At 43.3% G+C, this 14,501-nt stretch overlaps 1 protein-coding gene across 9 annotated transcripts in view; it reads left to right on the top strand.

Moving 5' to 3' along the window:
• AUTS2 (activator of transcription and developmental regulator AUTS2) overlaps nucleotides 1-14,017 on the top strand; it is a 785,653-nt gene extending 771,636 nt beyond the window's left edge. For 8 of the 9 annotated variants that reach the window (XM_068210119.1, XM_068210121.1, XM_068210118.1 and 5 more), the window contains 5 exons: nucleotides 2,137-2,278; nucleotides 2,791-2,868; nucleotides 4,152-4,235; nucleotides 5,100-5,322; nucleotides 10,954-14,017. In XM_068210119.1, coding sequence (XP_068066220.1) covers nucleotides 2,137-2,278; nucleotides 2,791-2,868; nucleotides 4,152-4,235; nucleotides 5,100-5,322; nucleotides 10,954-12,193 — 1,767 coding nt within the window. In that variant the 3' untranslated portion in view covers nucleotides 12,194-14,017. The remainder of the gene's footprint in view (nucleotides 1-2,136; nucleotides 2,279-2,790; nucleotides 2,869-4,151; nucleotides 4,236-5,099; nucleotides 5,323-10,953) is intronic. The other variant, XM_068210126.1, reaches the window with a different exon arrangement.
• Nucleotides 14,018-14,501: the final 484 nt, after the last annotated feature.

Below are 14,501 nucleotides of genomic sequence, written 5' to 3'. Positions count from 1 at the left end.
GTCCCCATCCTGATGTGACCACAAAGGGGGAATCTCTGCCCGAAGGCTCACACAGGACAATTTCTCTTTCTCCTTACTCGCTGCCATGGTTGTGAAGGTGCCTTTTCTTCTGCAGAAGCTGAAGGTGCTGCCTGACCACAGAGCAGGGAATCAAATGGGCTGGTTTCCAGTTTGCATGCGGTGCCACAGGACTGCTGCCAGTAACGATCTGGCCCAGTAATTGCTTGCAGAGGGCAGCAGCAGGCACTGAAGGAGCAGGCACAATGGGAAACTTTAAAATACAACCTTCCTGACCTCAGGAAAAATTGCATGCAGCTGTGGATGCTGTTTGGCTGCCTGTGCCTCTGCAGCAAGACCTAGGTAACCTCTGCACACCGCAGGGATTCAACAGGGCTGCACAGCAGTCAGGGCACAGAGCACATTTACACCCTCCTTACACTGCCCACTGCTCAGGAGAGGATTTATGCTCCATAATTGGGCCTCTCTCCTTTAGGAAGGGCCTTACAGCCTGATCTAAGAGCAGTGCAGACATTTACATTGATTTTTGTGGGCACCATGCTCAGGTGTTAGACATTTTCTGGAAATACATTAGGAAGGATTGGCATCCAGGGGCTGCTCTCCTGAACAGCAGCTGGGGAGAAAAGAAATCTGACCATTTCCCTGGTACTATTTTAAGGTAAACCAACACATTCAGGAAGCTTTTAACACATCCATGGTATTCCTGTTCCTCTTCAGACAGGGGATTTGTTCATTATTTAGAGCAGCACCATTCATATGGCTGCAATTAAAGCTTCAGCCAGCTTTTGCTATTCTGAGTAATGCCTGTCAGGGGTTTATAACTCGGTTGTTAAAAAAGAATAAAAAGAGTTCACAGCATAAAAATCTGGCACACAGGCTTCAACTGAGGCATTTGTATTTTCTGAATGCCTTTTAACTATTAAAGCACTTCAATGTTACTTCTTTAAAAGACTTGACCTTGACTTGGCCACCTTTGCAGTTTCAGTATTCTTGCAGGCCATTATCTCCAGACATAGATAATGCCTTTGTTTCCCTTTTTTTTTTTCCTTGTTTTTCTGCTTTTTTTCTTTTTTTTTTGTTCTCGTGACTACAGAGACATGTTTCTAGCACTTGAAAATCAGCTACAAGGCATGCACATTAATTTGATCATAACTTTTTAATATGCATATTTATATCATTGTAATAGTCTGTACTTGGGGCTGGCACAGTATTAAATACTGATTTATAAAGCACAGCCTGCTCCACAACTACTGTTAAGATCTCCCGGTTCCTTGTTACCCATTTATAAATCCTTTCAGCTGCCCTGCGCATTAATCAGCAATCTGCATTTAGGGAGTTCTGGCAGCACAGGTAATTGGGAATTTGGTTTTCTTCCTTCATTCTATAAAACTACTGAAGTGGGCACCACTGAAACGAGGATGTGGCACAAAGAGGAGCACATCCTTCATCCACTTATCACCCACAATGCAGCTGCCTCAGCAAATTCCCCTCACAAGAGGGAGGCTGCTGACTTTAACACATGTAAATAAAGACATGCAGCACTGAGTGTGGAGTGGGACCTGTCAGAGTGGGACTCGACCACTCCTGCTCTGCACTCTGCTTCCTTTCAGCCCCTCATCAGGCTGAGGGGCACTGGAGGATGCTTTGCATCCAGCATTTCTTGGTGGCAGCTTTCCCTTGGAAATGAGTGTTTCTGGTGTCCGTGTCTGGTCTTTCAGCACCCCTGCCAGCAGGGACCAGGGCCAAGCTGACATTCCCATTTATTATTGTGGGACAGACCTGTCCTTACAGCTCAGCAAGTGTCTGAGGCCTTTTCAGAGAGTTTTATGTTTGTTGTTGAAGGCAGCTCTGTGCTGAACACTCTGGAGGGGTGGGTGTGAGCATATGTGAAAACACTGGTGAAATTAGCCAGAAATACGGAGGAGCCTGAGCTTTTCCCCCTTTGCCTTAGATCTCCCTTCCAGGAAAACAGCTGTGCACCTGTGCTCGGGGTCCTAAAAGCCAATATTCTTGTTAAAACATCAGTATGAATGGGCTGCTCTACCCACATCATTCTGGAAGTGCCTTTTGCTGTTACCTTTTCAGACAGTCTCTTCCAAGTCCTGTTTTCCATTTCAGAAACAGATGCAGTCTGATCCACACAAGCTGGACTTCGGCTTGAAACCAGAATTTCTGAGCAGGCCACCAGGCCCCAGCCTTTTTGGAGCCATCCACCACCCCCATGACCTGGCTCGGCCATCAACTCTCTTCTCCACAGCCAGTGAGTACTGAAAGTGAAATCCCCTTTGTGCTCCTTGCTCATTAAAATGCTGATCCTTGCCATGAATTTCCCATATGCTTTGGCTTACAAACTCTCTGCAAGACATGCCAGGGGCTATTAGTCTATTTGATAAATATTTTAAAATTATCCTGTATGCTTTTATAAAAAGCCCGACCTGCTGGAACACTGCACAGGTAGTAAATGAAGGAACATTTCCTCACAGAGTGATGTCTCATGCATCGTGGATTTGAGATGTTGGAAATAAGGTGTATTTCACATGCATTTCCTTTTTGTTTCTGACCTGAAACATTCATTCCCCTGCATCCCTTATCCTCTAACTAGGTATTTCTGTTTGGAAAAGCAGCTGCTCTTTGCATAGGATCCTGTGAGCCCCATGCAGGGCACAGCAATGTCAGCTCACATGAGCTGTTACAGAAGGGACAGCCCAGAGCACAGCGAGTCCCTCTCGGAGCCTTTGCTGGGAATTGACCCCTTTTGCTTTGTTTTGGCAGGTGGGGGGCACCCAGCCGGGACCCCTTTTGGCCCACCACCCCACCACAGCAACTTCCTCAACCCTGCTGCTCACTTAGGTACGTGCTCTCTCAGCTCGGGGGGAATACAGCACAGACATTGACCACTGAGGAATGACAGACTTCCTGTGGGGAGACACTCGGAGTGTTCTGCTTATTAACCTTTACAAATGGCACAAGTTAGCTGTTTCATTTTAGCCTTTACCCGGGTAGAAGTTGTAAAATACACAGAAAAGTGTCATTGACTGTGTTTTGAAATACTTCTGGACATTAGAGGAGCAGAGTGAGAGGGCTGGCTGGATTTCGTTTGAATTATACTTAGAACCAGTCAAAAAATGCCTTAAGGGCAAGGCTTTGGATCACAGAAATGTTTATTTTCCTAACTCCTACTTAGATATCTGTTTTTCCATTAAAGTGAATAGGAAACATAGCTTTAAAATCTAGTGATCAGGCTTCATGTGTCAGTTAGTGAAAACTGGTGAATACACATTAAAAACCAGAACCATCCAAGTTACCAGATGTTGTTATTTCCTTTCTAGCTTATTGCTTTTGTAATAAGGTGATCTGCTCCTTATGGGGGCATCCAAGACCAAGACTTTAAATTGACATCTTATTTTGCATGGGGAAGGATTTGGGAGGGTCACCAAACTGGTACAGCAAACACAAAGCAGGTTTATCATTCTGCACTTTGCTGCCTATGGAAAATACTGGCCTTGGGCTTTTTTTTCTCTCTGCTGATATTTATCAGAAATTACTTAATCAAAATTATTAGACTACTCCAAAATAAAGAGAGAATTTGCTTTATATGATTTTCCTGTTGCCTGTATGCATTAACTAAAAAAATAGTTCCAGCATTTTTCAGTCCATACTACTTTTTTGTGTAGTATTAGCAATAAACACCAAGGGAATCACAGAATGCTCAGGCCAGCATGACAGTGGATCAGGACATTTTTTTGTACCCTGACTCTGGTTTAGAAGACATGGCCTGAAGGTGTTTGGAACACAGTTGCCAGAGTTAATGATAGTCTGACTAGCAAGGGACATTTCCTGAGAAAGGAAATGAAAGGAAGTAAAACCAGAGATGTTTGCAGGTTTCAAATGAAGTATCATGTCCATTTTAACATCTTGATTTTCTTTAAGAGGGAGTTTTTTAGTAGATGATGCCATGGGTATGGCCAGGAACAAAGCCAGTGTTTTGTGTCCCAGCCCCTCAGAACCCTGCTGTGTGTGGGGGATGCTGTTCCAGCACTGCTGGGCACAGCTGGGGTGCAGGAGGGTGCCACAGCGGTGCTGGATGGGAGCTGGCAGCCTCAGGGGTTTCAGCTGTTTGTGTTGGTTTGCAGAGCCCTTCAACCGGCCGGCGTCGTTCAGCGGCCTCACCGCCGTGGGCAGCAACGCCTTCGGAGGGCTCGGGAACCCCACAGTCAGTGAGTACCTGGGCCTTGGCCCTCCCTGCTCTGCAGCTCGCCAGGGCCACTGAGGGGACTCTTGGCTCTCTTTTGTACTGGTTGGTTACATCACCTACCACTAAAAGATGGGAATTTGGAAAGCGACCTTTTCCAGTTGTCAGTAAATCATACTCTGTTAATTGCTTAATAGTTTGGGTTCAACCTAGTGCTAAATGTTATCATTAATTACAGTGTTAATTAAAAAAAAAAAGAGCCTTTGAGTGCTTTTGAAATTTCCCATGGTTTTGTTGCATGTTCAGAAGTAAATAACGTGTGCAGCTAGGGAGCTGTGGATGGTGACTTTTTTCTTCCTTCCTCACCAGTAATTCAGGCCATATGCCTGGAAAAGATCACTAACCTGCATTTACTAGTCCAGGTTCATCAACATTTCTCTAAATTTAGCCAGTCACAGAAAATCATCTTTTTAAAAGTCACTCTCTTTCTTCATACTTCAAATCTGGCATGATTTTGGTCACATATTATTTTATTTTGGTTCAGGATCAAATGTAACAAGTTCCATTACTTATAGTCCCTATAACAGTCATTTCCTGATGTCTCCAAAACATTTGGAATAAGGATCGTTGTCACTTTTATCTTACTCCTTCATCCCTTGTCAATTTTATCCACAGCATTTCCCTTTCCGATTAAAAGAGCTGTCAGATGCCTGCCCATTTTTAGGAATGAGACCCTCTAATGAATCTCTGTTAATTTCCTTTCCTTTTCCAGCTCCCAATAATATGTATTCATTTTAACTCTGAGTGCTGTAAAAGTTGTTTTGGTAAGTACCTTCACTAGAGCATACCTTTTTCTTAAACCTTTTTGTTTTCCACTTCACCATTTCAGCACCCAACTCAATGTTCGGCCACAAGGATGGCCCCAGTATGCAGAGCTTTAGCAACCCTCACGAGCCCTGGAACCGACTGCACCGAACTCCTCCTTCGTTCCCGACCCCTCCGCCCTGGCTGAAGCCAGGAGAGCTGGAGCGCAGTTCATCTGCTGCAGCTCATGACAGAGATAGAGATGTAGATAAACGAGACTCATCTGTTAGTAAAGATGACAAAGAAAGGTACGAAAGAACACTTCCAAGAATTGTCTAGTTCAAAGCTTGGGGCTCCGTTCCGCTTTTAACCCTCCCCAGCCTGGCACATTGTGAACCCAGAGCTTCACCAGAGGCACACCTGGAGCTGTCCCCAGGGTGGCACCATGGAAGAGTCAGGTTTGCAGCTCAGGTGTTCCCCTCTGCAAGGTTTCTCTTCCCACTTGCACCACACACTTCACCTGAAGGAGCTTTGCTAGAGCCCAATTCAGGCAGTGTCAAGTGGGAATAGAATCAGACCCACCCACTCTTACCTTGTGGGTCACATTGTCATAGGTCTCTTGAAGGGTTAACATGGAGGTAGTGCCTGACAGGATGGAAGAAAGGATTCTGAAGTCTATCATCAGATGCTTATCTGCACCTTCAAATACTTAAATAACCTTGTAAATCAGACCTTGTCTGCAAAACACTTCCTCCCTCCTCAAAAAACAGCCTGACCAGAGGGACCAGTGCTAAAGGTGTGAGCTAAGAAGACTGAAATGCACCAGGAATGTCATGTGCCAAAACCAATACAAGCTTCAGAGCATGCAGTTCATGAAAAGCACCTTCTTTCCCCTCAAAGAAGCCCCTACACTTGCACTGCTGTTAACACACCTTCCAACACAGTTTCTATTCAGTGTTTTGCATGGACTTGCATGCTCACATGTCCAGGCTGGGAAGGGTTAATGGAAAGTAAAACCTGGTCATATTTATTTTTTTGTCAGGACTGTTCCCATTATTCAGTTAACGCAGTAAAAATTCCTCTTAACATTGAAGTACCAAATTTATAAGAATTTGCCGTTCAGCAAGTGTCATGCCTTCCTTGAAAACTGTAGAGAGGCTGATTTCAGCTTTTTCAGTTGTGGCTTAATGGCTTTCCTGTTAAGTTTGCACATTACTACATAATGGCAATTTGTTTCTAATATTTTAATCTAAAATAATATTTAGGAGATGTGCTTTTCTGACTTCTCTGTCACTAACCCAAAGATACGCATTAGTAGCCTTTTCTAAAAGAAGTTATGCTAACACATTAGATATTCTAAAACTACATGTAAGAGTTTTTCTACGTTGTTCTAAAAGAAAGGCGAACTACAGATCTTTTCACCTACATTTTCCATTTGGAATATTTTCTGTTTGGTAGCATAGCTTCATTATTTTCATGTCTGATGTTAATGCTTCAAAAGAAATTGCTGTTACAAATTGGGTTTTCTGTCCTGCAAAAGGCTAAAGCATGTGAGTAACTTTACTGGCTTGAATGGCAAAGCATTTTAGTTACTATGATTTGGGTAGTCTGTAGAATTATGTGATTATTTTCATTGCTGTTTTGTTGTTTTCTCATGAAGTGTTTTGCTAAAGAAAATCCCTTACTGAAAACATTCCTTGCAAGCTGCTTTGGCATTGCCTGAACTCCATATCATAGCTCAGAACATATTCCTTTTCAGTAATTTGAGATCTTAGCAGTAAGCATCATCCATCCCTCATACTTGTGCACAATTCCAGCTTGCAGTGAGTGCAGTCCTGGTTTCACCCTGCAGCGCTGCTGTGTGCCCAGCTCTGTGGGATGGGACATGGCACTTTGCAGCATGTTCACACTGTGGGCTGTGTGAGGAGAGGCTGAGAATCCCTTCCCAGAGCTGTGGGAGAGAACCCTGTGGAGAGAACACCTGAGGAGTTGAGAGCCTCTCCTGCCTCCTCCTTACCATTCAGTGGCAGCCAGTGGGGTGAGCACAGAGCTTTCTAGTTGAGGTCCCAAGCTCTGTTATCTATTTGAAATTAATCTGCTCAAGCAGGAAGTGCTGGGACTCACACCCGGAGGTTTGATTTCATCTCAAAATCATCTGGTCATTAAGGGTCTAACCATACCAACCCAGAAATGGCCCAGGTAGCCAAAAGCATTGACCTCAACTCCTGCCTGCAGTGGAAAGGTCCCTCTGAGCTTGGAGCTCCCCACCTAAGGTTGGTGTTGGATGGAGTAGAGATCCCTGGTGGCTCCTCTTGGATCAGCTGCATGGCCTGTGCACCACAGCCCCTCCCAGGCTGAGACAGGTGAATCCCTCAGACAGCCCAGAGCACAGAACTGCAGCAGTGACCCTTTCCTGGCTGGGAGTGACACTGCAGAGCCCTGATTGCTCCTGGAACATTGCATGTCCCTTCCAGCTAAGGGGATTCTGGGATTGATTGCAGTTGTGGAGAGGTTTTTTTAAAGACTTTTATTCCAGCCCAACATTAGAGGAAAAAAAAAAGAGTAAAAATAGCAATGTGAAAAGCAAGATTTGTTCCTTCTCAGTGGTATTTTGTTTAAAAGGTGTCACTGAACACTTCCAGTATAATTAAAATGGCATTTAAGGGTCTGCAATCCTAGAGCATTAAATCAAACCAACAAAGAATCTGTTGACCTTTCAGTCAATAAAAATGAGGCACACACCTCAGCATAAGAAATTCAATATTTTTCAGTGTAGCACACAGCCTCAGAACTTCTCTTACTTGGTAATAAGTTCATTGGATAATGTGATTTTAACTTTTCTTCTTTGTGGAGGCAGTGGCTTAGAGCTGTTCTGATATTCAACCTAAGGAGCTCTTGACAAATCTGAGGATTAAAAAGTTATTCCTACTCTGTCCACTGGACTATGTGCAGCCCACTTAAATGAGTTGGATAATCAGGAGCCTCTTGAGATGTTACCAACACTGTCACTGAATACGATGACACTGGCAAAGGAATTTGTCATTTTGGTTGCACATATATTTCTCCTTAATTACAGAAAACAGCTGTTATTTTTTCTAAATTTTATATGTAATTTAAAGTACATCAATTATACGGAAAATAGATTAAATATCAACAAAAGGACTGAGTGAGCTTTCCTAGGGAAATAAAACAATTAAGGGTACCCTCTGAACTAGTCCCATGAGCAAAATAAATAAAAGATTAGGTATTGCAGAGCCCACAAGCCAGTGTTTTCCCAGCAAAGTAAAAGAATTGGACCTTCATGTTGAGAATCCTTCACTGGAGGGCCTTGACTTGGTCTCCCTGTGCCCCGATCTGAAAGCTGTTAAATGCCTCAACTCTTGGTGGAAAGCAAGTGGAGGGAATTAGAGCCAGGATGCAATTTCTGGACTGTTCATGTCCCATTGAATGAAGGCAGCACCTGATCCCAAGCAGTGAAGTGCTGGACAGTGCAGATGAGGCAGGGCTGCTATCAGATGCTCTGTCTTGCAAGTGTTTTCAAGAGTCACATTCTGGACTTTGGAGGTCTCTCAGACATGGCCCATGAAATGACAGTTTCAGCAGTTCAGTCTAGACACAGCAAAAGATGCACCTGGTGACATTAGAATGAGAGTTTCCTTCTCCCATGCATTTTCTTCTGCATTTGCTGCAGTTTCACTGCCCAAAAGTACCCAGAGGTACAAATCTTACACAGTTCAGCAAAAGAAGTAGGTAGCAGAAATTGTACAGGTGAAGGAGCAAGTGTTCACCTTGGAATCACTCTCCGGGCTGCCCTTCCGCAGTCAGATCCGCTGATCTTGCCCAGAGTGTCACTTGCTGGCGTGTCCCAGGCTTCAGGTGACACCAGCACCCAGAGAGACACCTTGTCAGCTGGAGCTGAGGGGAGGCCACACTGCTTACCCTTCCTACAGAATCCCAGAACAGCTGGGGTTGGAAGTGACCTCTGGACATCATCCACTCCAACCCCCTGCTGAGGCAAGGCCATCCAGAGCAGGTGACAGGAACGTGCCAGGTGGATTTTGTCTTCAGAGAGACCTCCCGGGGCATCCTGTTCCAGTGCTCTGCCACCCTCAATGGAAAGAAGTTCTATCTTACGTTGAGGTGGAACTTCTTGTGTTTTCATTTCTGGCCATAAATAATTGTTGCCTTTAACAGCACATTGTCCCTCATGGCACGTGGAACAGAATTTCCATGCTCAGCAAACAGCACATGTCCAGCACTGAATATGTGGAGCTATGTTTATAGAGAGACTCCAACTCAGAGGTCAATTGAAATTGCTAAGAGGTTAAAATCATTGGAACTGAGAGATTAGATTCACCTTGTGAATTTGATTAGTTTTAAATGGGAGAGCTTTTTCACTTAGCATTGCCCATAACAACTCCTGGTCAACACTACTTCCTGAAAATAATTGGTATGGAACCTATTTCTATATTTAGATTTTTGTTCAATGCCAGCCAATAATTCCCCGATCTTTTGTGCACCATAACTAGGTTTGAAAGATGGAATGAATTCACAGTATTTTCTGGGAAGGGTTGGTCATCTGAGAAGCAGCTGACTCCAGGCATGATGTTTTCAGAGCCAGGCTGAAGGATGGATGGACAGAGCAGACTTACCTCTGCTGAGGAGGTTGGCACAAAATCTGTGTGGTGGGCAGCTCTGTTAAACACTTGCACTGAGGGTCACTGCACACTCAGGGAAGTGTCTCCCTGTCAGAGGGCTGGCTTGGCAACATCAGTACTGGTGATACTTGAAAGGAATTTGTCTCAGTTTGAAGTAAATGGAATTGTGAAAAGTAAATTGAAAAGCTGCCGAATCAGTCCGTGTCTCACAAACAGGATGGGACCCTGACTGGCTGCAGACTTAGGATTTATTATCTGTCTGCATCATACAAGCAAAAAGCAAGAGACACAGGAAAATAACAACATCCATGCAAACACAGATCAGAGACAAGATGGCAGCCCATGCAAAGCCTTTTTCTACATATTCTTTGAACCAACAGCATAAAAGAAAAGGTGTAAAGTCATTATACTCTAAGCAATAAGAAAAAGACCCACGTGGGTTTAACATTAACAAAAGGACTTCTGTGAACCTCAAACAATACACAATAATTCATTATTTAAGATAGAAACTTTTTCTGTCTTTGCAAAGCATATGTCTAAGACTTTTCACATCTTGAGCTATGAATAAATTCTTGTTCTTTCTTGTTCCTTATGATAAATATCAATGTATTCACTTGGTTCTTAACTTCCTAGCTTTCTCATGAGAAGGTTTAGAAATTTCCCAGCCTTTCTCAGCTTTATGTCTACTTTCTAGGGCCTTTCTACACTTTCTAAAGTCTTTTACCTTTTTATATTCCTACAAAAAACTAGACATTTGAAGAGAGTGTAGGAGAGAAATTAGCAGTGTACAAAGGTTTGGAAATGTTTTTAAAAGTAATTTGAAAAAATAGTAATCTGTTTTCCCAAATGTATTCTTAATAGAATAAGTAGGTAGAGTACTATTAACCATGTAATTTGTATTTAATTGCCTCACATTTTGGATGAAATGAGTATGTTTTTTATTTTTCTCTCTCTTCTTTGCAAACATTTAAAGTCGTTGTCTTTGAAATACACATCCTAGAGCTAGATTCCCATGGGAGCTTTCTGTGGACTTGTTTGAGGTCTCAATCAGATTCTTCACAGAGCAGCTTTGGAGGTCTGCTGCTGCTGCGATAACAGAATAGGCCAAGTGTAGAGATGGGATGTTCTTCTGGAGTTTTGGGTGTGCCAGAGACACAGTACATTTGCTGGTGCACGTCACCAGCTCTCTGCAAAGCCATGAGTAGAAAGCCAGGCACTCTGATGCTTTGTTTTCTTTGCAGAGCTTCTCATGCCTTCATTTCACACTTCTCTTTCTTGTAGGGAGAGCATTGAGAAAAGACACTCCAGCCATCCTTCGCCAGCACCTATCCATCCAGTAAACTCCCTCGGACATAACCGCAGCTCAAGTGAGCAGATCAGGAGCCATCTGAATCCCGAGGTTCGAGAAAAAGAGAAACCCAAAGAACGAGAGAGGGATCACTCCGAATCTCGGAAGGAAATTAATGTTGAAGAGCACAAGGTGAAGGACAGCTATGTTTCGGAGAAAGAAGGCCTGAGCCATGAAAGCCGAGTGGTGGAAGAGTCTAAGCAAATGCCCAGGGTTCCTTCCCCCTATGCCAGGCCCCCCGTTGTGGAGAGCACCAGGCCTAACAGCACTTCCAACCGCGAGGCCGACAGGAAGAACGAGCCGGCGTACGATAACCCGAAGAAAAGCAACGAAGTCAAGGTGAAGGAAGAGCGAAAGGAAGACCATGATGTTCAGCCTGAGGGACCTCAGACTCATAGGTCATCTGATCAGCCACCACCTATATCCACATCCAACGTCCACCCAAGTCCTTTAGTGTCCATGCCCATGACTGTAGGTGTGACTGGTATACATCACATGAACAGCATCAGTGGCCTGGACAGGACTCGCATGATGACCCCTTTTATGGGAATTAGCCCAATTCCTGGTGGAGAACGCTTCCCCTATCCTTCTTTCCACTGGGATCCAATGAGAGATCCCTTGAGAGATCCCTACAGAGAGCTGGATATTCATCGGAGAGACCCCCTGGGCAGAGACTTTTTGCTAAGAAATGACCCCCTCCATCGCCTCTCTACGCCAAGGTTGTATGAAGCAGACAGGTCATTCAGGGATCGGGAACCTCACGACTACAACCACCACCACCACCACCACCACCCTCTGTCCGTGGACCCACGCCGGGAGCACGAGAGGGGCACCCACCTGGACGAGCGGGAGCGGCTGCACATGCTCCGCGAGGACTACGAGCACGCGCGCCTGCACTCGGTGCACCCCGCCGCCCTGGACGGGCACCTGCCCCACCCCGGCCTCCTCACGCCAGGACTGCCCAGCATGCACTACCCCCGTGTCAGTCCCCCCACGGGACACCAGAACGGCCTCCTCAATAAAACTCCCCCCACAGCAGCTCTCAGTGCCCCTCCGCCTCTTATCTCCACGCTGGGCCCCCGGCCCGGCTCTCCCAGAAGGACTACTCCTCTGTCCACAGAGATGAGAGAGAGGCCTCCCTCTCACACCCTCAAGGACATCGAAGCTCGATAAGCAGTGAGACTCAATGAAAACCAGAGCAAGAGGGACAAAAACCTTGTAAATGAACATAATATAAAGACCTTCTTACTAGTCATTGATACAGACTGGGGATGTGACCCACTGTACAATATGTATAGACCTGAGTGCAAAGATTTTGAAATGATTTTTTTTGTATATTATATGTTGAAATTTTCCAGATCTTTTAGCCAAGTCCATATGCTCCTCGTGTCTCCTACTCTATTTTATTTCTAGTTTAAAAATTTCAAAATTTGAACTGAAGAACAAGACATCAGTCTGAGTGATTTGACTAGAAACAAGCCACCACCAATGTCAACCCTACAAAGCTCTTTCAAACCAGAAGTGAAGTCAATTGTAGATATTTATGTAAAAAGATTGCTTCATGGATTAATGGTTCATATATGCAAAAAGGGTAAGATGAAAGCTTTACTTTGTACAAATGTAAATAGATAAAATTAAGTAACATAATACATTAATACTTCTTAAACTGTGCTATTTGCAAACTTAATATTGATCAACACAGTCTGCTTATGCTGTGTTACTTATATTGTTATAGACAGCTAAACCCCTTCAACTATGCAATGAATTTTAAGGCTTTTCACAAAAGCCTTTATAACTCAAAGGAGCCTTTTCAACACACAACATAATTAAAGTCATATTTTCCCTGAACAAGCTCATTTCTAATGGAAGCCTACTTCTCTTGTTTTGATGAAGAAACAGCCCTTCAGAGGTGTAGTTTTCTGTGTGAACCCTTGCATCAGGCTGCTGAGGTCACTGTAGCTCGCGTGTCCCTTGGATGGTGTCAGGGTTAGTGCTCTGTGATCACTGATACGGAGTCATGGCAGATTGGGTTTCAGTCATATTAATCTGGGTTAAATGGTAATAATGGAATGCTGGAGATTTTCCAGAACTTTTGTCACTTAACATGTCAAATTTATTTTGGGAAGAACATCTGCTTATAGCCATTCATGTCTGGTTTTATTGCCAGTGTGTCATTTTTATCTGTACACATATTCTTTTGTGTTAAGTGATTTTTAACTACATGGAAACAAATCCTACAAGAAAGTGAATACTTTTCTAAATGATGGATATGTTTTCACTGTGGATCAGTAGTTTAATTAATGAACTCTGCTGCAGATTTCATAATGGAATTTGTTGTATTTCAGTTGGTAATAAAGTCTGTGAATAGTTAACAGGTCAGCCTTGTTGTTCCCTAATCATAGAAGACATGAAATAACCTGAAGAACACGGTCCTTTTTAAAAATATGCATCAATCTTCTGAAATCTGTCTTTTCATAACACACTTTTTTATAATGTGTTAAGTTTCTTGTCTAAATATTTGGAGAGAATATGACTTTATCAGAGAGAATTCAATATCTTGTCTACTGGACTGTAAAATATATGTATGAAATAAAATTAGTTCCATTGGTCTTCTAGTGTATTAAAGTGCTATCTGAAGTTGTTACCCTGTTTTGGCAAAAAAAAAGAAAAAAAAAGAAAAAAGTTAACTACAAACAGTTGTTTCTAATGATCAGAGATCTATTTTAGTAGTCAACTGAAGGTTTAGTTGTGAGCTTCAGATTTTTGTGAACTCCAGATGTTGTGCAGTGTTTCTTTTTTTTTTCTTTTTTTTTTCTTTTTTTTTTTTTTTTTTACAAACAAAAGGAAAAATACAAAAAAGTCCCAACCCTGAGGAATATGTACACTGGAACCGTAGTGGTAGCTTTCAGTATTGTAAAGAGATTGTTATATACAAACCTTTTTGCTGTTTATCCTGTATGTAATAAAGTCCTTTCTAGATCCTATGTGAACAGAAAAGTGAAGCGGCTCTCAATCTTCAGCATGTTTCCTCCTCAGCGAAGACTTGTGTAATGTAAATTGTGCCATGTTATTAAAAAATGTGAACTAAACTGCTAGGTGCTTCTTTGTGTGCAGTACCCCATCGTTGCTATGGGGAGGAAGTCCTTTTTCCCAGCAGTGGGGTTTTGTTCAGAAGGAGTAGCTGCTAAAATTGTAAAGGAAATGGCAAGCTTTCATAAGCCACCTTATTGAAATCGTTAGAGCTATCAGGGGAGAAGCAACAAAAAGGAGACCAGATCCTTGGCTTGTCCAGATTCTTTAAAATGTACTAACACCCTACTTGGATTAGATTTTAATTAGACCATAATCTTGGTCTGCTGGATGCACATCACTAAAAACCTGAGTTACTGGATGGCCACAGGAGGATGGTAACTACTGGAGCCAGCGAGAGAGGCCCCACGAGGCAGGGTCTGATTGAGAGCATCATCTTCCAGGCTCATCT

The sequence above is a fragment of the Anomalospiza imberbis genome, chromosome 20 (assembly GCF_031753505.1).
Source record: "Anomalospiza imberbis isolate Cuckoo-Finch-1a 21T00152 chromosome 20, ASM3175350v1, whole genome shotgun sequence".
NCBI classification, from domain to species: domain Eukaryota; kingdom Metazoa; phylum Chordata; class Aves; order Passeriformes; family Viduidae; genus Anomalospiza; species Anomalospiza imberbis.
The sequence above is the reverse complement of the archived record's forward strand: the minus strand, read 5'-3'. Positions and strand labels throughout refer to the sequence as shown.